This window comes from Anomaloglossus baeobatrachus, chromosome 5, assembly GCF_048569485.1.
Source record: "Anomaloglossus baeobatrachus isolate aAnoBae1 chromosome 5, aAnoBae1.hap1, whole genome shotgun sequence".
In the NCBI taxonomy this organism is placed as follows: Eukaryota; Metazoa; Chordata; class Amphibia; order Anura; family Aromobatidae; genus Anomaloglossus; species Anomaloglossus baeobatrachus.
Window position 1 is genome coordinate 449,297,953 of NC_134357.1, and position 22,264 is coordinate 449,320,216.

Genomic DNA, 22,264 nt, shown 5'->3' on the forward strand with positions numbered 1-22,264 from the left:
TATCCTCTCGCGATTTGCTGAATGTAGTTACAAAGTCTGAACAGGAGGCGCTTTGTACAATTGGTTGTGACTTTCCTAGTAATCATTTCCGCAGGCGATAAAGCACATGTAGATTCCATTTTTATGGGTCCAATGCATCTAAAATAAAAAGTGAAGAATCTTTCCAAAGTACTTGACCCAAAAAATCAACAGCTCCAATGCAAACCTGTGTGTGCCCATGGTTACAGAATACAAAAACCTGCGTGTGCCCATGGTTATAGAATACAAAAACTTGTGTGTGCCCATGGTTACAGAATACAAAAACTTGTGTGTGCCCATGCTTACAGAATACAAAAACCTGCGTGTGCCCATCGTTACAGAATACAAAAACCTGCGTGTGCCCATGGTTACAGAATACAAAAACTTGTGTGTGCCCATGCTTACAGAATAGAAAGAAAGCTTTGTATCTCCATGGTTACAGGATTCATACAAACCAGTGTGTGCCCATGGTTACAGAATACAAACAAATCTGTGCCCAGTCTTATTCCGCAGTCGTAATAACCTGCTCACAGTAGAAAAAAAATGGTGTCAGAGAAACACATGTACCAGACTACACATCTTATGTTTGTAGTCTGTAACCATAGTAACACAAATCTGCATAGGAACTGTAGAAGGTTTTCAATCAAGGCTGCAAAGGTGCTTCATTTTTTTTTTAGATACTGAGATATAGACATCTGAGCCACAAAACTTACATTAACAGAGAATGCACAAGTTATTATTTTTTTTGTGGGGGTGGATCAGGTGCATTGAATGTGCCGACGGCAATGTAAAAAGTGACCTGTAAGACTTGAGCCTGGTGATTATGGGGCATATAGAGGGGCAAGATGTCTGAAACATCACACCAACCACCATCATTGTGAATTCTACTGATTTATTAAAAAGTTCGCAAAAAAAAAAACATCTAAAAGAGCAGAGGCAATAACCCCGAACTGAAGGAATAGGGGGCTCAGCAAGTCCATGCTGAAAACCCAACAGCCGGGGGCAAGATCACGGAGCGCTCACCATCACCGGCAGTAGAATTTCCATGAAATACACAAAGTCTCACTCCATCTGCGCTCCGTTCATCAGAGATTTATGCCAAGGATTCTCTGCATTGTGTCTTGTTACAGGTTTCTAATAAAGCAAAATAATACCACGATGTCTTGTTATTTTGGATTAACCCTTGCAATCTGCAGCTTATAACAGATGAATAGCGTTATAAGACAAGCAACTGATATACGTCCCACATATAGAGGGAGACATCACTATAAAGTGATTCTGGGGGGCAAAAAGGTTTGTTTTTGCATTTCCAGATACTCATCCTACTTCTAAACACTTCAGCGGCTGCCTTTCCCAGGCTTGAAATGGCTGATAACAGGGTGCAATAGACTTCCCAATCACACCTGATAGAGAGGAGACACACTGCAGGACAGCATTCACACAGCCATATTTTCTAGGATCATTTTTTAGAGCATGAGCCTAAAGCACATCCACATGAACTTGTCATGTCTGTTAAGACGCGCTCGGTTGAGGACACACGTTGGAGAAACCAAGCAGATGGGTTCAATGTGACGCCTTCATGTCCAGTTTAATTCGCTAACAAAGTAGAAAGCAGCGACTTGTCCTTGTAACATTGTACATTGGCCCAAACAATATGGAAGAAAGCAACAACTCCTGCTCAGTGACCATTGTGGTCCATCACATGAACATGTCGTCATATCCCGGAGGTGGCAGGTGATCAGGATTAGGCCTGTGAAGAAACAGGGACATCATTACTTTATTTCTCCTACAGACACCTCAACCCACATCCAAAAATACACATTGCTTATTTTACTCACCCCGGACGACCAGAACCAATAGGCCCAAAGGGATCAAAACGTGCACCGGGAGGCACTGCCCCAGGAGGAAGGCAACCTAGTGGATCAGGTCTGGGTCTGGTACGGCCAGCATGAAAGGGATCCATGAACATACCCCCAGAGCGCCCTCTGCAAGGAGACAACAGTCGGCTGGGTGTTATACAGGAGACAAGTTACTTAGTATCTAACTACACATAGTAATCTGGAGAAACAAAAGACTACAAAAAACAATACCACTCTTGTCCGTAGGTGGTTTTTCTTATTGAATCCGTTAATAAATATACTACTTATGCTCAAAAGCGAGTTATCCTCCATCAATAGGACAGGGAATAATTTGCTGATCGCTGAAGGTCCCAGTGCTCAGATTTTTCTGGCAGCCCCATAGACAATTAATGGAGCAATGTCAGGCATGTGTTCCCCCTTCTCTGCTCCTTTCAAGACAGGGCTACAGAGCTCCGTTCCACAAGTCAAACATACAGTGATCAGCATGGATTGGGGATGGCCTTTTCAGAGAGAATAACTAACACTATTCTTTTTAGAGATATGAGCAACATTAAAACTTTAGTTAAGGCCGCTTTACACACTACGACATCGCTAATGCGATCTCGTTGGGGTCACGGAATTCGTGACGCACATCCGGTCGCTTTAGCGATGCCGTTGCGTGTGACACCTATGAGCGATTTTGCATCGTTGCAAAAACGTGTAAAATCGCTCATCGGTGACATGGGGGTCCATTCTCAGAAATCGTTACTGCAGCAGTACACATCGGTACGTGTGACACAGCAGGAACGAGGAACCTCTCCTTACCTGCCTCCCGGCCGCTATGCGGAAGGAAGGAGGTGGGCAGGATGTTACGTCCCGATCATCTCCGCCCCTCCGCTGCTATTGGGCGGCGGTTCAGTGACGCTGCTGTGACGCCGCACGGACCGCCCCCTTAGAAAGGAGGCGGTTCGCCTGTCACAGCGACGTCGCTAGGAAGGTAAGTATGTGTGACGGGTCTGGGCGATGTTGTGCGGCACGGGCAGTGATTTGCCCGTGTCGCACAACAGATGGGGGCGGGTACCGATATCGCAGTGTGTAAAGTGGCCTTTAGTCTATGTGGCCACATTGCGTTTTTATGTGCAGAAAATTTGCACAAACACACATTTTGTCAGGAAAAAAAAAATATGAAAAAACGTGCATTTTTTTTATTGGGTTTGCACATTTTTTCATATGCTTTTTTTCCACGCTTCTTTTTGTGTGTTTTTTAATCATGGTGATCGTGGGAGTTTAGGCTCTGTACCTCTGCAATTGCCGCCAGGTCTCCGCCAACAGATGTTACAGCCGGGACCCATCTCTCACTGCCCGGAGAAGTGCCAGCGCCACTTCCGTCAGTTTATCCCCCTGAATGCTGTGATCAGTGCAATCGCAGCATTCAGGAGGCAGGGAGATGGATCTCTTACCTCTCCCTGGCGATCGGGTCCCTAGAATGCAATCACAGGGACCCAATCGCTGCCATAGTAACCCTGGGTCGTCAGCATGAGGACGCCGGGTTACTGAGCTATGGAGAGCCTTACATACCATGCTGTGTGAGGTGAAGTGCTGCCATATAATTCCCTATAGTGATAAGGAAACTGCTGGGGATTATAGAAACACAGAAAATAAACGCAGATACAATTGCCATGCTGCTTCTTTTTTCAGCAACAAAACCTACAAGAAAAAAAGAAGCAACGTGTGCACAGCAAGTCAGGATTCTCATAGACTTTGCTGCGATGCTTTTTCCTTGCTTTTAGGCTATGTGTCCACGGGACTCTGTAACCGCGGAATTTGCCGCGAAAAACCTGTGGATTTATCTGCATTTCCCAGATAAATCCGCAGGTTTTAGCAAGCACAGACACTCCCCATGTTATCGTATGGGACATGGGGAGTGTCTGTGTCCATGCTGCGGTATGTGTGGCTGTGGAATATGCTGCAGATGCCCCGAGCCGCACGTAACTGCATGTCAATTATTCCTGCGGAAATTCCAGCCCTCCACTATGGAGATAGAGGCCGGGACTATGTCCGCAGGTTTTCCGCAGCCATTTCGCTGGAATCTCGCAGCTATGGATATCTGCGGATTCCGGGGATCAGCTGCGGCCATACCTGCAGATATATCCGCAGGTACAGAGTCTCGTGGACACATAGCCTTATTGATTAAAAAAGCAAGGATAAATGCCAAAAAAACAATGCCAAGTGGGCACATAGCCTTAAACATTACATTACTTATCCTGTACTGATCTGGAGTTATATACTTAATTATACTTCAGAGCTGCATTTACCATTCTGCTGGTTCAGTCACTGTGTATATACATTTCTTTTCCTGAGTTAACTTCTGGATTATACTCCAGAGCGTCACTCCCTATTCTGCTAGTGGAGTCACTATGTACATACATTACTTATCCTCCACTGATCCGGAGTTACATCCAGTATTATACTCCAGAGCTGCATTCATTATTCTGCTGGTGCAGCCACTGTGTACATACATTACATTGCTTATCCTGAGTTACATCCTGTATTATACTCCAGAGCTGCACTCCCTATTCTGCTGGTTGAGTCACTTTATGCAAACATTACTTTACTTATCCTGTACTGATGCTGAGTTACATCCTGTATTATACTCCAGAGCTGTACTCACTATTCAGCTTGTTTTTAGAAACAGTCAGCAATCTAGAAGACCCCTCCAAACAGCTGAGCTATGTACAATATATATGTAGCCTGGTGTTCAGGTAATAAGGGTAGTAGATATTATTGTGCTACATACGGCCAGGCGGGAGGTATATTGATGCTAGAAACCCAATTTGTCCTTCCATATACAACCACATAGGCCTGAGGGAACTCACCCCAAGGGGTCCAGATCTGCTGCTCCATATGGAAGGTGCCCAGGAGGGTCTGTCCTATAGAAGAGAAGTAACAGGATTGGAGGGGACACTGGTAGCACGGTAAGAAGAATGAGAGATAGGAGAAGGGCGCCTACCAGGGAGGATGGCGTGACGCTGGGTTCCTAGTGGGAATTCGAAGGGGATCATCATCTGCAGGCCGCTCTTGCGCTTTCTCGACCCTCACATTCTCCTTCTTAGAGCCAAATAAAGGGGTGAAAAGCTTAGTTTCCAACTGGCGCTTCAGCTCAACAGGATTTTTATATACGCTGTTAAAGAAAAGGTGAACACATGAGTGATATCTTAAAATCTGTAAAGGTGAACACATCAGTCACATCTGTAAATCATCAGCCAGGGTTGTTCTTCTCATACACTTAGACTTTTGCAAACTTTTTTTCTACAACATATCTACAAAAAAAAAAAAAAATGAATTTGCAGTTCAAATTTGGAGGGAAAAGGGTTAATAGACCGCGCTGCCATAGAAAAGAGGATCCATGTAGAAGGAATGATCTTATTTGTCTACGCGTTTCAAAGCCTTATGTATATGATTTGTCCTGAATTTGTAATAGTTGATATGTGTCCATTTTGTGTATGCAGCTCCTATACAGACTAATGTGTCTACAAGGGTAGCCTGATCCTGTAGTCAAGGGTCACTCCTCTCCCTCTTCAGGATAACATGTACGTACACAAGAAGACGCCACCCCCCCCCCCCCCCCTCGGTCACCAGTGTATGGCACTGACCTTTGATGCTCCCGGAGGTGGCCACTGTCTATGAAGTCCTCAATCTTCATGGTGACATCAGAAACCTTCTCAGACTGAGTCTCCTGCAAGAAGGAAGCACAAGGGTCTATTCCGGATCCTAATGGAAATAAGGACTAAATGCTCATCTACATTTAAAATAAAGAAGGGAATTTTGTTTACTTACCGTAAATTCCTTTTCTTCTAGCTCCTATTGGGAGACCCACACAATTGGGTGTATAGCTTCTGCCTCCGGAGGCCACACAAAGTATTACACTTAAAAGTGTAAACCCCTCCCCTTTGCCTATACACCCCCCCGTGCATCACGGGCTCCTCAGTTTTGGTGCAAAAGCAGGAAGGAGGAAACTTATAAATTGGTCTAAGGTAAATTCAATCCGAAGGATGTTCGGAGAACTGAAAACCATGAACCCAGAACAATTCAACATGAACAACATGTGTACACAAAAGAACAACAGCCCGAAGGGAACAGGGGCGGGTGCTGGGTCTCCCAATAGGAGCTAGAAGAAAAGGAATTTACGGTAAGTAAACAAAATTCCCTTCTTCTTTGTCGCTCCATTGGGAGACCCAGACAATTGGGACGTCCAAAAGCAGTCCCTGGGTGGGTAAAGAATACCTCGGTAATAGAGCCATAAAACGGCCCCTTCCTACAGGTGGGCAACCGCCGCCTGAAGGACTCGCCTACCTAGGCTGGCATCTGCCGAAGCGTAGGTATGCACCTGATAGTGTTTCGTGAAAGTGTGCAGACTCGACCAGGTAGCTGCCTGACACACCTGCTGAGCCGTAGCCTGGTGCCGCAATGCCCAGGACGCACCCACGGCTCTGGTAGAATGGGCTTTCAGCCCTGAAGGAACCGGAAGCCCAGAAGAACGGTAGGCTTCAAGAATTGGTTCCTTGATCCACCGAGCCAAGGTTGACTTGGAAGCCTGCGACCCTTTACGCTGGCCAGCGACAAGGACAATTAGCGCATCCGAGCGGCGCAGGGGCGCCGTACGAGAAATGTAGAGCCTGAGTGCTCTCACAAAATCTAACAAGTGCAAATCCTTTTCACATTGGTGAACTGGATGAGGGCAAAAAGAAGGTAAGGAGATATCCTGATTGAGATGAAAAGGGGATACCACCTTAGGGAGAAATTCCGGAACTGGACGCAGAACCACCTTATCCTGGTGAAACACCAGGAAGGGGGCTTTGCATGACAGAGCAGCTAGCTCAGACACTCTCCGAAGTGATGTGACTGCCACTAGGAAGACCACCTTCTGCAAAAGGCGTGAAAGAGAAATATCTCTCATTGGCTCGAAAGGTGGTTTCTGAAGAGCCGTTAGCACCCTGTTCAGATCCCAGGGTTCTAGCGGACGCTTGTAAGGGGGGACTATGTGGCAAACCCCCTGCAGGAACGTGCGTACCTGCGGAAGCCTGGCTAGACGCTTCTGAAAAAACACAGAGCGCCGAGACTTGTCCCTTAAGAGAGCCGAGAGACAAACCCTTTTCCATTCCGGATTGAAGGAAGGACAGAAAAGTGGGCAAGGCAAATGGCCAGGGAGTAAAACCCTGATCAGAGCACCAGGATAAGAAGATCCTCCACGTCCTGTGGTAGATCTTGGCGGACGTTGGTTTCCTGGCCTGTCTCATAGTGGCAATGACCTCTTGAGATAACCCTGAAGACGCTAGGATCCAGGACTCAATGGCCACACAGTCAGGTTGAGGGCCGCAGAATTCAGATGGAAAAATGGCCCTTGAGACAGTAAGTCTGGTCGGTCTGGTAGTGCCCACGGTTGACCCACCGTGAGATGCCACAGATCCGGGTACCACGACCTCCTCGGCCAGTCTGGGGCGATGAGGATGGCGCGGCGGCAGTCGGACCTGATCTTGCGTAACACTCTGGGCAGCAGTGCCAGAGGAGGAAATACATAAGGCAGTCGAAACTGCGACCAATCCTGAACTAATGCGTCTGCCGCCAGAGCTGTGTGATCTTGAGACCGTGCCATGAATGCCGGGACCTTGTTGTTGTGCCGGGACGCCATTAGGTCGACGTCCGGCTTCCCCCAGCGGCAACAGATCTCTTGAAACACGTCCGGGTGAAGAGACCATTCCCCTGCGTCCATGCCCTGGCGACTGAGAAAGTCTGCTTCCCAGTTTTCTACGCCCGGGATGTGAACTGCGGAGATGGTGGAGGCTGTGGCTTCCACCCACAGCAGAATCCGCCGAACTTCCTGGAAGGCTTGCCGACTGCGTGTGCCGCCTTGGTGGTTGATGTATGCCACCGCCGTGGCGTTGTCCGACTGAATTCGGATCTGCCTGCCTTCCAGCCACGGCTGGAACGCCTTTAGGGCTAGATACACTGCCCTTATCTCCAGAACATTGATCTGAAGGGAGGACTCTGGCTGAGTCCAGGTACCCTGAGCCCTGTGGTGGAGGAAGACCGCTCCCCACCCTGACAGACTCGCGTCCGTCGTGACCACAGCCCAGGATGGGGGCAGGAATGATTTCCCCTTCGATAAAGAAGTGGGAAGAAGCCACCACTGAAGGGAGGCCTTGGCTGCCCGAGAAAGGGAGACGTTCCTGTCGAGGGACGTCGACTTCCTGTCCCATTTGCGGAGAATGTCCCATTGAAGTGGACGCAGATGAAACTGCGCAAATGGAACTGCCTCCATTGCTGCCACCATCTTCCCTAGGAAGTGCATGAGGCGCCTCAAGGGGTGCGACTGGGCTCGAAGGAGAGATTGCACCCCTGTCCGTAGTGAACGCTGTTTGTCCAGCGGAAGTTTCACTATCGCTGAGAGAGTATGAAACTCCATCCCGAGATATGTCAGCGATTGGGTCGGTGTCAATTTTGATTTTGGGAAATTGATGATCCACCCGAATCTCTGGAGAGTCTCCAGAGCAATGTTCAGGCTGTGTTGGCATGCCACCCGAGAGGGGGCCTTGACAAGGAGATCGTCTAAGTAAGGGATCACCGAGTGTCCCTGAGAGTGTAGGACTGCTACCACTGTTGCCATGACCTTGGTGAAGACCCGTGGGGCTGTCGCCAGGCCGAAAGGCAGTGCCACGAACTGAAGGTGTTCGTCCCCGATGGCGAAACGCAGGAAGCGCTGATGCTCTGGTGCAATCGGCACATGGAGATAAGCATCCCTGATGTCGATTGATGCTAGGAAGTCTCCTTGGGACATTGAGGCGATGACGGAGCGGAGAGATTCCATCCGGAACCGCCTGGTTTTCACGTGTCTGTTGAGCAGTTTGAGGTCCAGAACGGGACGGAAAGATCCGTCCTTTTTTGGCACCACAAACAAGTTGGAGTAAAAACCGTGACCCCATTGCTGAAGTGGAACAGGGATCACCACTCCTTCTGCCTTCAGAGTGCTCACCGCCTGAAGAAGAGCATCGGCTCGCTCGGGGGGCGGAGATGTTCTGAAGAAACGAGTCGGGGGACGAGAGCTGAACTCTATCCTGTAACCGTGAGACAGAATGTCTCTCACCCATCGGTCTTGGACATGTGGCAACCAGGCGTCGCAAAAGCGGGAGAGCCTGCCACCGACCGAGGATGCGGTTTGGGGAGGCCGAAAGTCATGAGGCCGCTTTGGGAGCGGTTCCTCCGGCGGTCTTTTTAGGAGAATTGAGACCTGGCTGAGGGCCGAAAGGACCGAAACCTCGATTGTACCTTCCGTTGTTGAGGTCTGTTTGGTTTGGACTGGGGTAAGGACGAGTCCTTTCCCTTGGATTGTTTAATGATTTCATCCAATTGCTCGCCAAACAGGCGGTCGCCAGAAAATGGCAAACCGGTTAAGAACTTTTTGGAAGCAGAGTCTGCCTTCCATTCACGTAGCCACATGGCCCTGCGGACTGCCACCGAATTGGCGGATGCTACCGCCGTACGGCTCGCAGAGTCCAGGACAGCATTCATGGCGTAGGACGCAAACGCCGACACCTGAGAGGTTAAAGACACAACCTGCGGAGTAGAGGCACGTGTGACTGCATTAATCTCAGACTGACAAGCTGAGATAGCTTGGAGTGCCCATACGGCTGCGAATGCCGGAGCAAAAGACGCGCCGATGGCTTCATAGATGGATTTCATCAGGAGCTCTATCTGCCTGTCAGTGGCATCCTTGAGTGATGCACCATCTGCCACTGCAACTATGGATCTAGCCGCCAGTCTAGAGACTGGAGGATCCACCTTGGGACACTGAGCCCAACCCTTGACTACGTCATGGGGGAAGGGATAACGTGTGTCATTAAGGCGCTTAGTAAAGAGCTTATCTGGAAAAGCTCGGTGTTTCTGGACTGTATCTCTGAAGTCGGAGTGATCAAGAAACGCACTCCGTGTACGTTTGGGAAACCTAAAATGGAATTTCTCCTGCTGAGAAGCTGACTCCTCAATCGGAGGAGCTGGAGGAGAAAGATCCAACACCTGATTGATGGACGCTATAAGGTCGTTTACTATGGCGTCCCCTTCAGGTGTATCAAGGTTGAGAGCGGCGTCAGGATCAGAGCCCTGATCTGCCACCTCCGCTTCATCCTCCAGAGAGTCCTCATGCTGAGACCCTGAACAGTGTGATGAAGTCGAGGGAAGCTCCCAGCGAGCCCGCTTAGCCGGTCTGGGACTGCGGTCCGTGTCGGAGTCCTCACCGTGGGACCTATGAGTCGCCTCAGGAGCACTTTGCTGCTCCAACTGAGGGGGGCCTGGGGGCAATGATTCAACAGTGCCCGGGGCCTGTGTTACCGGTCTGGACTGCAAAGCTTCTAGTATCTTAGCAGACCATTTATCCATAGACTCAGAAAGTTTGTCAGCGAATACTGCAAACTCTGTCCCTGCCACCTGGACAGTGGCAGCAGGTGGTTCCACCTGGGCCGAGGGTCCCACCAGTGGCAGAGGCTCCGGCTGAGTGAGTGTCACAGGGGCCAAGCATTGCACACAATGAGGGTAGGTGGAACCTGCAGGTAGCATAGCCGCACATGAGGTACAGGTTGCAAAGTAAGCCTGTGCCTTGGCACCCTTGCTTTTTGCGGACGACATGCTGTTGTCTCCTCTTAGAGCAATCAGAGAGGGTATATAGCCAAAAGCAAATAGTGCGGCCGTACAGAGTAAATGTATACAATATAAGCATATAAATATACACTTCGGCACCCAGGGGGGCCAGCACCTAGTAACAGGTGCGGCTTACCGACCGCCCTCAGCGGTTGTGTGACCACCAGATTCCCTGCCTGGGCCTCCCAGAGCTGTGGAGCTCGGTGATGTCTCCCCTCTGAAGTTCTCCAGCGTCAGAAGTGCTGATAGGAATGGCTGCCAGCGTTCTGAGAGGAGGAGGGAGCCGTGGGCGTGCCTCAGAAAGTGCGGGAATCTGGTGCCCCACGGTGCTCAGTGAGGGGGGAGGAGGATACTAAGTATGCTCCAGCCCTCAGCGCTGACGTCCAGTGCAGCGTCCCGCCCTTACCCCTGACTGGCAGGCCCGGGGGCGGGAGTATGCGGTACTAGGCCGCAAAAGCCGGGGACTAAAGTTATAAGCGCGGCCGGCAAACAAGCGCGGTCAGCGCGGTAGTCCCGGCGCACAAACACACCCAGCAGCTGCTGCACCGTCCATTACACAGGCGCTCTATGCGCCGTCCCCAAGGGGACACAGAGTACCTCAGAGGAGCAGGGCCTGTCCCTGACGATACCCGGTCTCCTGTCCAGCAGATTCCCCCAGGGGCTGCGGAGGGAGCACGGTCCCAGTGCCTGGTGACCGGTTAGGATCCCACTTCACCCAGAGCCCCTAAGGGATGGGGAAGGAAAACAGCATGTGGCTCCAGCCTTTGTACCCGCAATGGGTACCTCAACCTTAACAGCACCGCCGACCAGAGTGGGGTGAGAAGGGAGCATGCCGGGGGCCCTGTTATGGGCCCTCTTTTCTTCCATCCGATATAGTCAGCAGCTGCTGCTGACTAAATTGTGGAGCTTGCGTGCATGTGTGCCTCCTTCACACAAAGCATAAAACTGAGGAGCCCGTGATGCACGGGGGGGTGTATAGGCAGAGGGGAGGGGTTTACACTTTTAAGTGTAATACTTTGTGTGGCCTCCGGAGGCAGAAGCTATACACCCAATTGTCTGGGTCTCCCAATGGAGCGACAAAGAAAAGTAATTTTTGTATACAGTCTTGATGAAAAAAAAATTATTGTTTTGTGTCTCCATGGTAACAGACTCTTCACTCCTGCACATTCTGTAACCATGGACACACATTTGTCTACAGTGAAGCTGTATGCTAAAAACAAGGAAGATTTTACTTCACAATTATTTGAAATAACTTTATTTCATATTTTACATGCAACATAGAAAAAAAATTTGCAAAAATACACACACCCATCCACATTTATCGTGTACTAGCTGTACTACCCGGCTTCGCCCGGGTTAATAACTGTTGTTAACAAAATAGAATGTATTAACAAAAACTTATTCTGCACACAATATCCGCTGCCCGGGATAGTAACTGTCTGCTTCTTTCCCATTCTCTGTCTGTCTCCCCCTCTCTATATATATCTCTCTATCTCTTTGTCTGTCTGTCTCTTTCCCTGTCTGTCTCTGACTGTGTCTCTTTCTCCGTCTGTCTCAATCTCTTTCCCTGTCTGTCTATCTATCTCTGTCTGTTTCTTTCCCTGTCTGTCTCTGTCCCTCTCTTTCCCTGTCTGTTTCCCTGTGTCTGTCTCTTTCTCTTTACCTGTCTGTCTCTTAACCTGTCTCTCTCTTTCCCTGTGAGTCTGTCTCTTTGTGTCTGTCTCTTACTCTGTCTATGTCTGTTTCTTACCATGTCTGTGTCTGCCTCTTTCCCTGTCTGTGTCTGTCTCTTTCCCTGGCTGCATTGTGACACGCCAACATTCCATACATTCCATATAAGGGCGTGGCTGCGCATTCTTCTGAAGTTCTGGCTGCACTGTGGCTCCCAGCTCCATTCGCTTTAATGGAGGCAGGTTTTTTGGTGAATAACTGTAAAGCGCGGCGTAAAATTTCCCCTCAAAACATAGCCTATGACGCTCTCGGGGTCCAGACGTGTGAGTGTGCAAAATTTTGTGGCTGTAGCTGTGACAGTGCAGATGCCAATCCCGGACATACACACATACATTCAGCTTTATATATTGGATGAGTATTATCTTCAGCTTACCATGGCATTGACTATCAGGGTGCCCTCCACAGTCAGCGCTTTAAGTAGGATCTGTGACGTCCCGTGCCCATAGCGCAGGGTGTATAGCTCCTTGTTGTTGGCCCATCCATCTGGGAGCCGCTCAGTGCCCGTCTCCTGAGCTCCTGCCTGCAGGTGAAAGAAGCTGTGGAGCTGGCTGGGCCCATCATGTAACAATCTACACTGAACAGTATCTACAATTGTCCACTGGTATCTGGAGTCACACAGGAGATAGGGATCCATTTGTTACTAGGGATATATAGGTGTGAAAGCTAGTTATAAGCACGCAGTACACAGTAAGAGTACCCATACACCTTCAATAAATGGCTGAATGCTCATTTAAAGGGAACCTGTCATCTGATCCATGCTGCCCAAACCACAAGCAACATAAATCAGAACCTGGCTGTGTGATTGAGACCAGGTAGATTATTTTCTGCAACACTCCAGCACTTCACAGATAATATACTTTGACCTTCCGGCCAGGGACTATAGCTGGAGACAAGACTAGTCCAGCGCCAGCCCCTGGCCGGCTCCTCCCAGCGCCACCCCCTGGCCGGCTCCTCCAAGCGCCACCCCCTGGCCGGCTCCTCCCAGCGCCACCCCCTGGCCGGCTCCTCCCAGCGCCACCCCCTGGCCGGCTCCTCCTTTTAGGTTCATTTTAAATGACAGCTATTCCTCTCTAGTTCCCACATACAGTCAAAGCCAAAAGTGTTGGCACCATTGAAATTGTTTCAGAAAATTAAGTATTTCCCCATAAAATTATTGCAATTACATTTGGTGATACATGTTTATTTACTTTGTGTGTATTGGAATAACAAAAAAAAGAGGAAAAAACGCAAATTTAGCATAATTTCACACAAAACTGCAAAAATGGGCAGGACAAAATTGTTGGCACCTTCAATTTAATATGTGATGGTACACTCTTTGGAATATATAACTGCAATCAATCGCTTCCTATGACCATCAACAAGCTTCTTACACCTCTCGACTGGAATTTTGGACTCTTCTTTTGGAAACTGCTTCAGGTTGCTCATATTTGAAGGCTGACTTCTCCCAACTGCAATTTTAAGATCTCTCCACAGGTTATCAATGGGATTTATATGCAGACTCATTGCTGCCACATCAGAACTCTCCAGCACTTAGTTTCCATCCATTTCTGGGGGCTTCATGAAGTATATTTGGGGTCATTGTTCTGCTGGAAAGCCCATAACGCAAACCCAGCTTTCTGACACTGGGCACTACATTGAGATCCAAAATCCTTTGGTAATCTTCAGATTTCATGATGTCTTGCACACAGTCAAGACACCCAGTGCCAGAGGCAGCAAAAGAACACGAAAAAAATCTTTGAACCTCCACCATATTTGACTGTAGGTACTGTGCTCTTTTCTTTCTAGGCCTCATTACGTTTTCGGTACAGTAGAATGATGTGCTTTACCAAAAAGCTCTACCTTGGTCTCATCTGTCCACAAGAAACTTTTCCATAAGGATTTTTGATTTGAGCTACATTTTGGCAAACTGCAGTCTATCTTTTTTTATCTCTCAGTGTCAGCAATGGGGTCCTCCTGGGTCTACTCCATAGGGTTTAATTTCATTTAGGCTATGTGCCCACGCTGCGGAAAATGCGCGGATTTTGCCGCGGATTTCTCGCGGAAAAGCCGCGGATTTCCCGAAAATCTGCAGCTCAGGCACTTTCCAGCCATTTCTATGGCATTTTGGAAATGCTGTACTCACGTGCCGTGGATTTGATGCGGATTTTGGTGCGGATCCCCCCCCCCCTTCCCCAATTTTAAAGCCAAAATCCGGATGAAAATCCGCAACAATAATTGACATGTTGCAGATTTTTCCGGATCAAAATCCGCACGAAATCGCACGTCAGGAGATAACATTTCTTAAAGGGCTCCATTGTGGAATGAATTGGACCCCACTATCCTTAATGAAGAGTGGCACCTGTACAATTTGGTGAGATAAATCCAATTTATTATTATTACCAGTGGACTTCAATGGCACCCATGATTTGGTGAGATGGGTCCAATCTATTAATGTGGTTGAAATTCAACTATAGTTTTGGTTTGTACATATCCCCTAAGTGACAGGAGGGGCCAAACCTACTTTTCAGTGTTGTTTGTCTGTGGTTAATTAACCATTTTTAGTGGATTTATTAAAAGTTAATTTTTAAATTTTCTTTGCACTAGGAGAGTTGCTATTTTGAAATTTGCTATAATTGCTTGAATTTTGAAATTTACCCATTGGCTATTTGCGTGACACTGTTGCACCCAGAGACTATGTGCCCACGGGACTCTGTATCTGCAGATTTTTCTGCATCAAAATCCGCAGCTTTCCCCCGGACTCCGCACCTTTTCATAGGTGCGGATTTTGTGCGGATTTGACGCAGATTTTGTTGCGGATTTTGCAATTTTTTTTAATTCAATTGAATAGGCAAAATCCGCACGAAAATCCGCAACAATAATTGACATGTTGCAGATTTTTCCGCACGAAAATCCGCACGATTTCCGCTGCGGCAAAATCCGCAGCGTGGGCACAGCATTTCCCAAATGCCATAGAAATGGCTGGGGAGTAGCTGTGCTGCAGATTTCTGGAAAATCCGCGGCTTTTCCGCGAGAAATCCGCGGCCAAATCCGCGCATTTTCCGCAGCGTGGGCACATAGCCTGAGCCTTCAGGAAAGCTTGAATGTATTTGACACTTGATTGGGGCTTATCCACCATCTGGACTATCCTATGTTGCAACCTTTCATCAATTTTTGACTGCTGTTCACATCTAGGGAGATTAGCTACAGTGCCATGGGTTGTAAACTTATTAAGTTGAGCACTGTGGAAAAAGGAAGATAAAGATCTCTGGAGATTAACTTGTAACCTTGAAACTGTTGATATTTTTAACAAGTTTGGTTCTCAAGTCCTCAGACAGTTCTCTTCTCCTCGCTTAGGCTGCTTTCACACCTCCGGTTTTTCTTGTGCGCCACAATCCGGCACTTTGCATAAAAAACGCAACGTTTTTTTTTTTTTGCTGCTGGTTGCGTTTTTTTTGCATAGACTAACATTAGTGCCGCATGGGCTTGCGTTCTGTCCGGTTTTTGCCGCATGCGGCAGATTTAGCCGATGCGACGGCCTGATGGAACGTTGCCTGGCACGTTTTTTTGGGCGGCAAAAAAAAACGCATCGCGCCGCATCCGACCGATGCGGCACATTTTCCTATGCATGCCTATGGACGCCGGATGCGGCAAAAACCGCATCTGGCCGCCGCATGCGGTTTTTGCCACTGCGCATGCTCAGTAGCCTGCCGCAAGCGGCAAAAACCGGACGGGCCGCATGTAAAAAAACTTATGCAAAGGATGCGGTGTTTTTGCCGCATCCGTTGCATAGGTTTCACAGCCGGATTGAGCCGCACTGCTCAAACCGGATGTGTGAAAGCAGCCTTAGTGTGGCGCACACACAGATAAACATTGCAAAGATTGAGTCAACTTCTCTCTTTTTTATCTAGTTTTAGGTGTGATTTTTATATTGCCCAAACCTGTTATTTGCCATAGGTATGCTTGAAACAAAGCAGTTTACCCACAATTTTGTCCTGCCAATTTTGGAGTTTTGTGTGAAATTCTGTCTAATTTGCCTTTTTATGTCAACTTTTTTGTGTTGTTCCAATACACACAAAGGAAATAAACGTGTCAAACAAAACATATGTAATTGCATTAATTTTCTGAGAGAAATACTAACAAATTCAAGGGTGCCAACACTTTCAGTCACGACTTTGTGTAAGCTTACTCCGGACTCTTCTAATCTCTGCTAGGAACAAAAGGATTAGGTATAGAAATTCAACATGCCCGACTGTTCAGATTATGTGGGGAGGCCCAAGACACATCGACCGATTCCTACAAAATCAACAGGTTTGTGTAATGTGAATAAGGGCCTTACAATGTCAGCAGGTAATACTAACAGTTATTTCTGAGCAGGCAGGAGTGACAGCTATTTAGGGTGACACAAATTTTACAGAGACAGAAGACAATTTATACACAAGTACTGGTGACAATTATTTACAGCAGACGGGGTGACACCTAGCTATAAGCAGGGAGGGTTGTCGATTAATTGTAAATTGGCAGGGATGACGCATCTCTTATAGACAGGCAGGCAAGACATCTTTATAAGGCAGAGGTGACATCTATATAAAAGCAGGGATGGGATAACTATTTATCTGCAGGAAGTAGTGACAATGACATAAGCCGATGAGTGACAATTATTTATACACAGGCATTGGGGGACACCTTGTTATAAATGGCCGACACCTAAACTATTTGTAATCAGACAATGATTTTAAGCATGGAGGGGAGTCAACTGCTTACACCCAGGCAGGGGTGAGGGGTGATGGGTGATCACACCCAGGCAGGGGTGAGGGGTGATGGGTGATCACACCCAGGCAGGGGTGAGGGGTGATGGGTGATCACACCCAGGCAGGGGTGAGGGGTGATGGGTGATCACACCCAGGCAGGGGTGAGGGGTGATGGGTGATCACACCCAGGCAGGGGTGAGGGGTGATCACACCCAGGCAGGGGTGAGGGGTGATGGGTGATCACACCCAGGCAGGGGTGAGGGGTGATGGGTGATCACACCCAGGCAGGGGTGAGGGGTGATGGGTGATCACACCCAGGCAGGGGTGAGGGGTGATGGGTGATCACACCCAGGCAGGGGTGATGGGTGATCACACCCAGGCAGGGGTGATGGGTGATCACACCCAGGCAGGGGTGATGGGTGATCACACCCAGGCAGGGGTGATCACACCCAGGCAGGGGTGATCACACCCAGGCAGGGGTGATCACACCCAGGCAGGGGTGATCACACCCAGGCAGGGGTGAGGGGTAATCACACCCAGGCAGGGGTGAGGGGTAATCACACCCAGGCAGGGGTGAGGGGTAATCACACCCAGGCAGGGGTGAGGGGTAATCACACCCAGGCAGGGGTGAGGGGTAATCACACCCAGGCAGGGGTGAGGGGTAATCACACCCAGGCAGGGGTGAGGGGTAATCACACCCAGGCAGGGGTGAGGGGTAATCACACCCAGGCAGGGGTGAGGGGTAATCACACCCAGGCAGGGGTGAGGGGTAATCACACCCAGGCAGGGGTGAGGGGTAATCACACCCAGGCAGGGGTGAGGGGTAATCACACCCAGGCAGGGGTGAGGGGTAATCACACCCAGGCAGGGGTGAGGGGTGATCACACCCAGGCAGGGGGTGAGGGGTGATCACACCCAGGCAGGGGGTGAGGGGTGATCACACCCAGGCAGGGGGTGAGGGGTAATCACACCCAGGCAGGGGGTGAGGGGTAATCACACCCAGGCAGGGGTGAGGGGTAATCACACCCAGGCAGGGGTGACAACTCTTTATAGGCAGGGGAGACATAACTATTTATCAGATGACAACTATTAGCAGCTGGGGGTGACATGACTATTAGCAAGCAGTGGTAACAACTACTCATAAGTAGTCCACAGGGGGGCACACAAAAATATTAATGAAGAGGGGGGGGACACAACTGTTTATAGACAGGCTGGAAGAGACAACTATTTATAAGCAGGTGGGGGGACAAAAATATTTACTGTATAGGCAGGCTGGGGGGGATATTTATAGGCAGGTTTGGGGGGGGGGGGGGGAGACACATTTATAGGCAGGCTGAGGGGGGGGGACAAAAATATTTATAGGCAGGCTTGGGGGGACACAACTGTCTATAGGCAGGCCAGGAGGGACACATATTTATAGGCACATTGAGGGGGCACACAAATATTAATGAAGCAGGGGACAACGATATTTAGGCAGTGGAGACACCTATTTCTAGACAATTATAAATAGGCGGGGGCAGCACATTATTTATAAGCAGGCGGGAGGGGGGGGCACAACTATTTTATTTATTGGCAGGCAGGGAAGAACACATTTCTAGGCAAGCTGGGGGGCACACAAATATTAATGAGGATGCAGGGGGGACACAACTATTTATAGGAAGGGGAAGACATTTATAGGCAAGCTGGGGGGGGGGCACTAATATTAATGAGGAGGCAGGGGGGACAACTATTTATAGGAAGGGGAAGACATTTATAGGCAAGCTAGGGGGGGCACTAATATTAATGAGGAGGCAGGGGGGACAACTATTTATAGGAAGGGGAAGACATTTATAGGCAAGCTGGGGGGGGCACACAAATATTAATGAGGAGGCAGGGGGGACACAACTATTTATAGGAAGGGGAAGACACATTTATAGGCAAGCTGAGGGGGATACAAATATTAATGAGGCAGGTGGGACAACTATTTATAAGCAGGCTGGGGGGGACTCATTAATGAGGCACAGGGAAAACAAATATTTGTAGGCAGGCTGGGGGGACACACATTAATGAGGAAGCAGGGGACACACAATTATTTATGAGCAGGCACGAGACACATTTCTAGGCAGGCGGGGGAACAACTATACATAGGCAGTGGAGACCCCTATTTCTAAACAGTTATAAATGGGGGGGGCACATCTATATATATAATTGCCTTATTCTGTCTGTCTGTCTGTCATGCTCCAAAATTGTGTCACCGTGACATGTCCTTACGGTGACACAAAGCTGATTGGCCGCTGGGTTCGCCATGGCCCCGCCCCCCCACACGGATTGGCCTCTCGCCCCGGCTGCGCCCCCACACGGATTGGCCAGCCGCTCGCCCAGGCTCTGCCCTCCCCCACAGATTGGCCTCTCGCCCCGGCACCCTGCAGGCATTGGCAACTCGCCCACGCCACGCCCCGCCCCCCTCACGCAATAGACGTTAGCTCTCGCCCCCCCCCCCCCCCCCCGCATTGCCCGAACTGACACGGTCACGGAGCCACGAATCCCAGGTGAGTACTGTACTCCCCCCCCCCTTTCCCCCCTCACCAACGGGAGCCCACATCAGCGTACGCCGCCGCCGTATGCTGGTGTTGGCTCCCGTGCGAGCGGGGGACGTGTTGCGCTGGTAACCATGCTTGCATAGTTACCAGTAAATCAAGGTCCTGCAGCGGCGCGACTTCCACACGCACAAACATAACAGCACACACACACGCATACACACACACATCAGATCGCACTCACTCTCACAAACACCTCACACACACCTCGCATCCACATACTCACAGCATCCGGCGATATCGCTTGCTTCTCGGCCTCGATACTGTGCTGTTGTGATCTTCCAGGACCTGACGGAGGATCACATGGCCAGAGGCATGTGGTATGTCCGGATGTTGTGAGTATCAGCGCGTATGTGCGATATCGTCAGTGTCTGTGTGTGTGAGTGGATGCGATCGGGTGTGTGTGAGTGGATGCGATCGGGTGTGTGTGAGTGGATGCGATCGGGTGTGTGTGAGTGGATGAGAGGGGCCGAGGCTGGGGACAGAGAGGGGCCGAGGCTGGGGACAGAGAGGGGCCGAGGCTGGGGACAGAGAGGGGCCGAGGCTGGGGACAGAGAGGGGCCGAGGCTGGGGACAGAGAGGGGCCGAGGCTGGGGACAGAGAGGGGCCGAGGCTGGGGACAGAGAGGGGCCGAGGCTGGGGACAGAGAGGGGCCGAGGCTGGGGACAGAGAGGGGCCGAGGCTGGGGACAGAGAGGGGCCGAGGCTGGGGACAGAGACGGGCCGAGGCTGGGGACAGAGACGGGCCGAGGCTGGGGACAGAGAGGGGCCGAGGCTGGGGACAGAGAGGGGCCGAGGCTGGGGACAGAGAGGGGCCGAGGCTGGGGACAGAGAGGGGCCGAGGCTGGGGACAGAGAGGGGCCGAGGCTGGGGACAGAGAGGGGCCGAGGCTGGGGACAGAGAGGGGCCGAGGCTGGGGACAGAAGGCTGATGCTGCGGGTAGAGAGGCTGATGCTGGTGCAGCATGGGGGATGGAGCACGTTTGGGAGTGCGCAGCATGGGGAATGGAGCACGTTTGGGAGTGCGCAGCATGGCGGATGGAGCACGTTTGGGAGTGCGCAGCATGGCGGATGGAGCACGTTTGGGAGTGCGCAGCCTGGCGGATGGAGCACGTTTGGGAGTGCGCAGCCTGGCGGATGGAGCACGTTTGGGAGTGCGCAGCATGGCGGATGGTGCACGTTTGGGAGTGCGCAGCATGGCGGATGGTGCACGTTTGGGAGTGCGCAGCATGGCGGATGGTGCACGTTTGGGAGTGCGCAGCATGGCGGATGGTGCACGTTTGGGAGTGCGCAGCATGGCGGATGGAGCACGATGGGAAGTGCGCAGCATGGGAGATGGAGCACGATGGGGAGTGCGCTGCATGGGGGATGGAGCACAATGGGAAGTGCACACCTCCCCCCAACACACACACACACGCGCGCACTGCACAACACACCACACACACACACACTGGGAACCACAAACTGCCCTACACAGACACCTACACACACAGACAACGCTGCACACACACAACACCCAACACACAAACACCGCGGCACACACAAATATACGCACATACCGCACAACACACACATTGCACAAAACATACCTCCCCCCAAAACACACCACACACACACAAACCGCGCAACACACAACGCTACAGACACACAGCGCTCCACAAACAACGCAACACACATACAACACCGCTCTCACCCCCGTCACACCCAGACAACACCCAGAACATGTACAGCGCCTACACAAACACTTGGTAACTACACACAACACATATATATATATATATATATAACAAAAATCATACATGAACTACACAATACGTAAATTCTAGAATACCCGATGCGTAGAATCGGGCCACCTTCTAGTATCTTTATAAGCAGATATCGGTGACGCCACTATTTCTAGGCAGGCAGGGGAGACACTTATCTCCAGGCAGGCAGGGGAGACACTTATCTCCAGGCAGGCAGGGGAGACACTTATCTCCAGGCAGGCAGGGGAGACACTTATCTCCAGGCAGGCAGGGGTGGCACATATTGTATGACATGCACTTAGCAGGGAGGAGTGCGCCATCACCTGCTCGCTTATGCCCAGGCAGCGGAGGCCGTGGCTGATGAGCTCCCAGTGGATGAAGCAGATGAGCGGGTCCTGAGGAGTGGTGATCTCAGGAGACACCAGTTCTAACAGCAGCTCTATGCCGGTAGACGCCATGTTTGTGGATGTCGGCACACAACAGTTCCGGGATCAACCGAGGCCCGCGATATTTCCGGTGCATTTCCTGGCTTGGCCACTAGATGGCGGTGAATAGCTTTTTAGAACACAGTGCTGCTGTCGTGAGGGCAAGCCGCCACTAGATGCCGCCAGGGAGCCGGTCTGCTCAAGGCGCAGCATAGTGCAGGGCTGTGCACCAATGACGGCTGCATGGATGGGGGTGGGGAATGTTCACAATGTGCGGTCCTGGGGGAACAGGACGTCGTTTTTCTATATACAAACTACTGAAATGCTGGCTCCGATTATGTTAAATAATAGTAAATGCAACAATAAGGTATTAGCTATATCAGAGCTAAGAAATGATCTGCTTCTACATGGGACTGCAGGCACAGCTTCTGCACTCACCAAGAGGCACAAAAAGCAAATTGAAATTTCAGCTGAATGTAACCATATTACTAGATTTATTTCGTCATATATCCTAGACC

The 22,264-nt window shown here is 50.2% G+C and overlaps 1 protein-coding gene across 1 annotated transcript; it reads right to left on the bottom strand.

The window, feature by feature from the left end:
* Window positions 1-893: 893 nt before the first annotated feature.
* PSMF1 (proteasome inhibitor subunit 1) lies at window positions 894-21,822 on the bottom strand. The gene is made up of 7 exons (XM_075350516.1): window positions 21,645-21,822; window positions 12,649-12,795; window positions 5,510-5,592; window positions 4,867-5,037; window positions 4,733-4,786; window positions 1,857-2,003; window positions 894-1,768 (listed from the first exon to the last, which is right to left on the bottom strand). The coding sequence occupies exons 1-7, from the start codon at window positions 21,777-21,779 to the stop codon at window positions 1,717-1,719; spliced, it is 789 nt and encodes a 262-aa protein (XP_075206631.1). The 5' UTR covers window positions 21,780-21,822; the 3' UTR covers window positions 894-1,716.
* Between the last annotated feature and the right edge of the window lie 442 nt (window positions 21,823-22,264).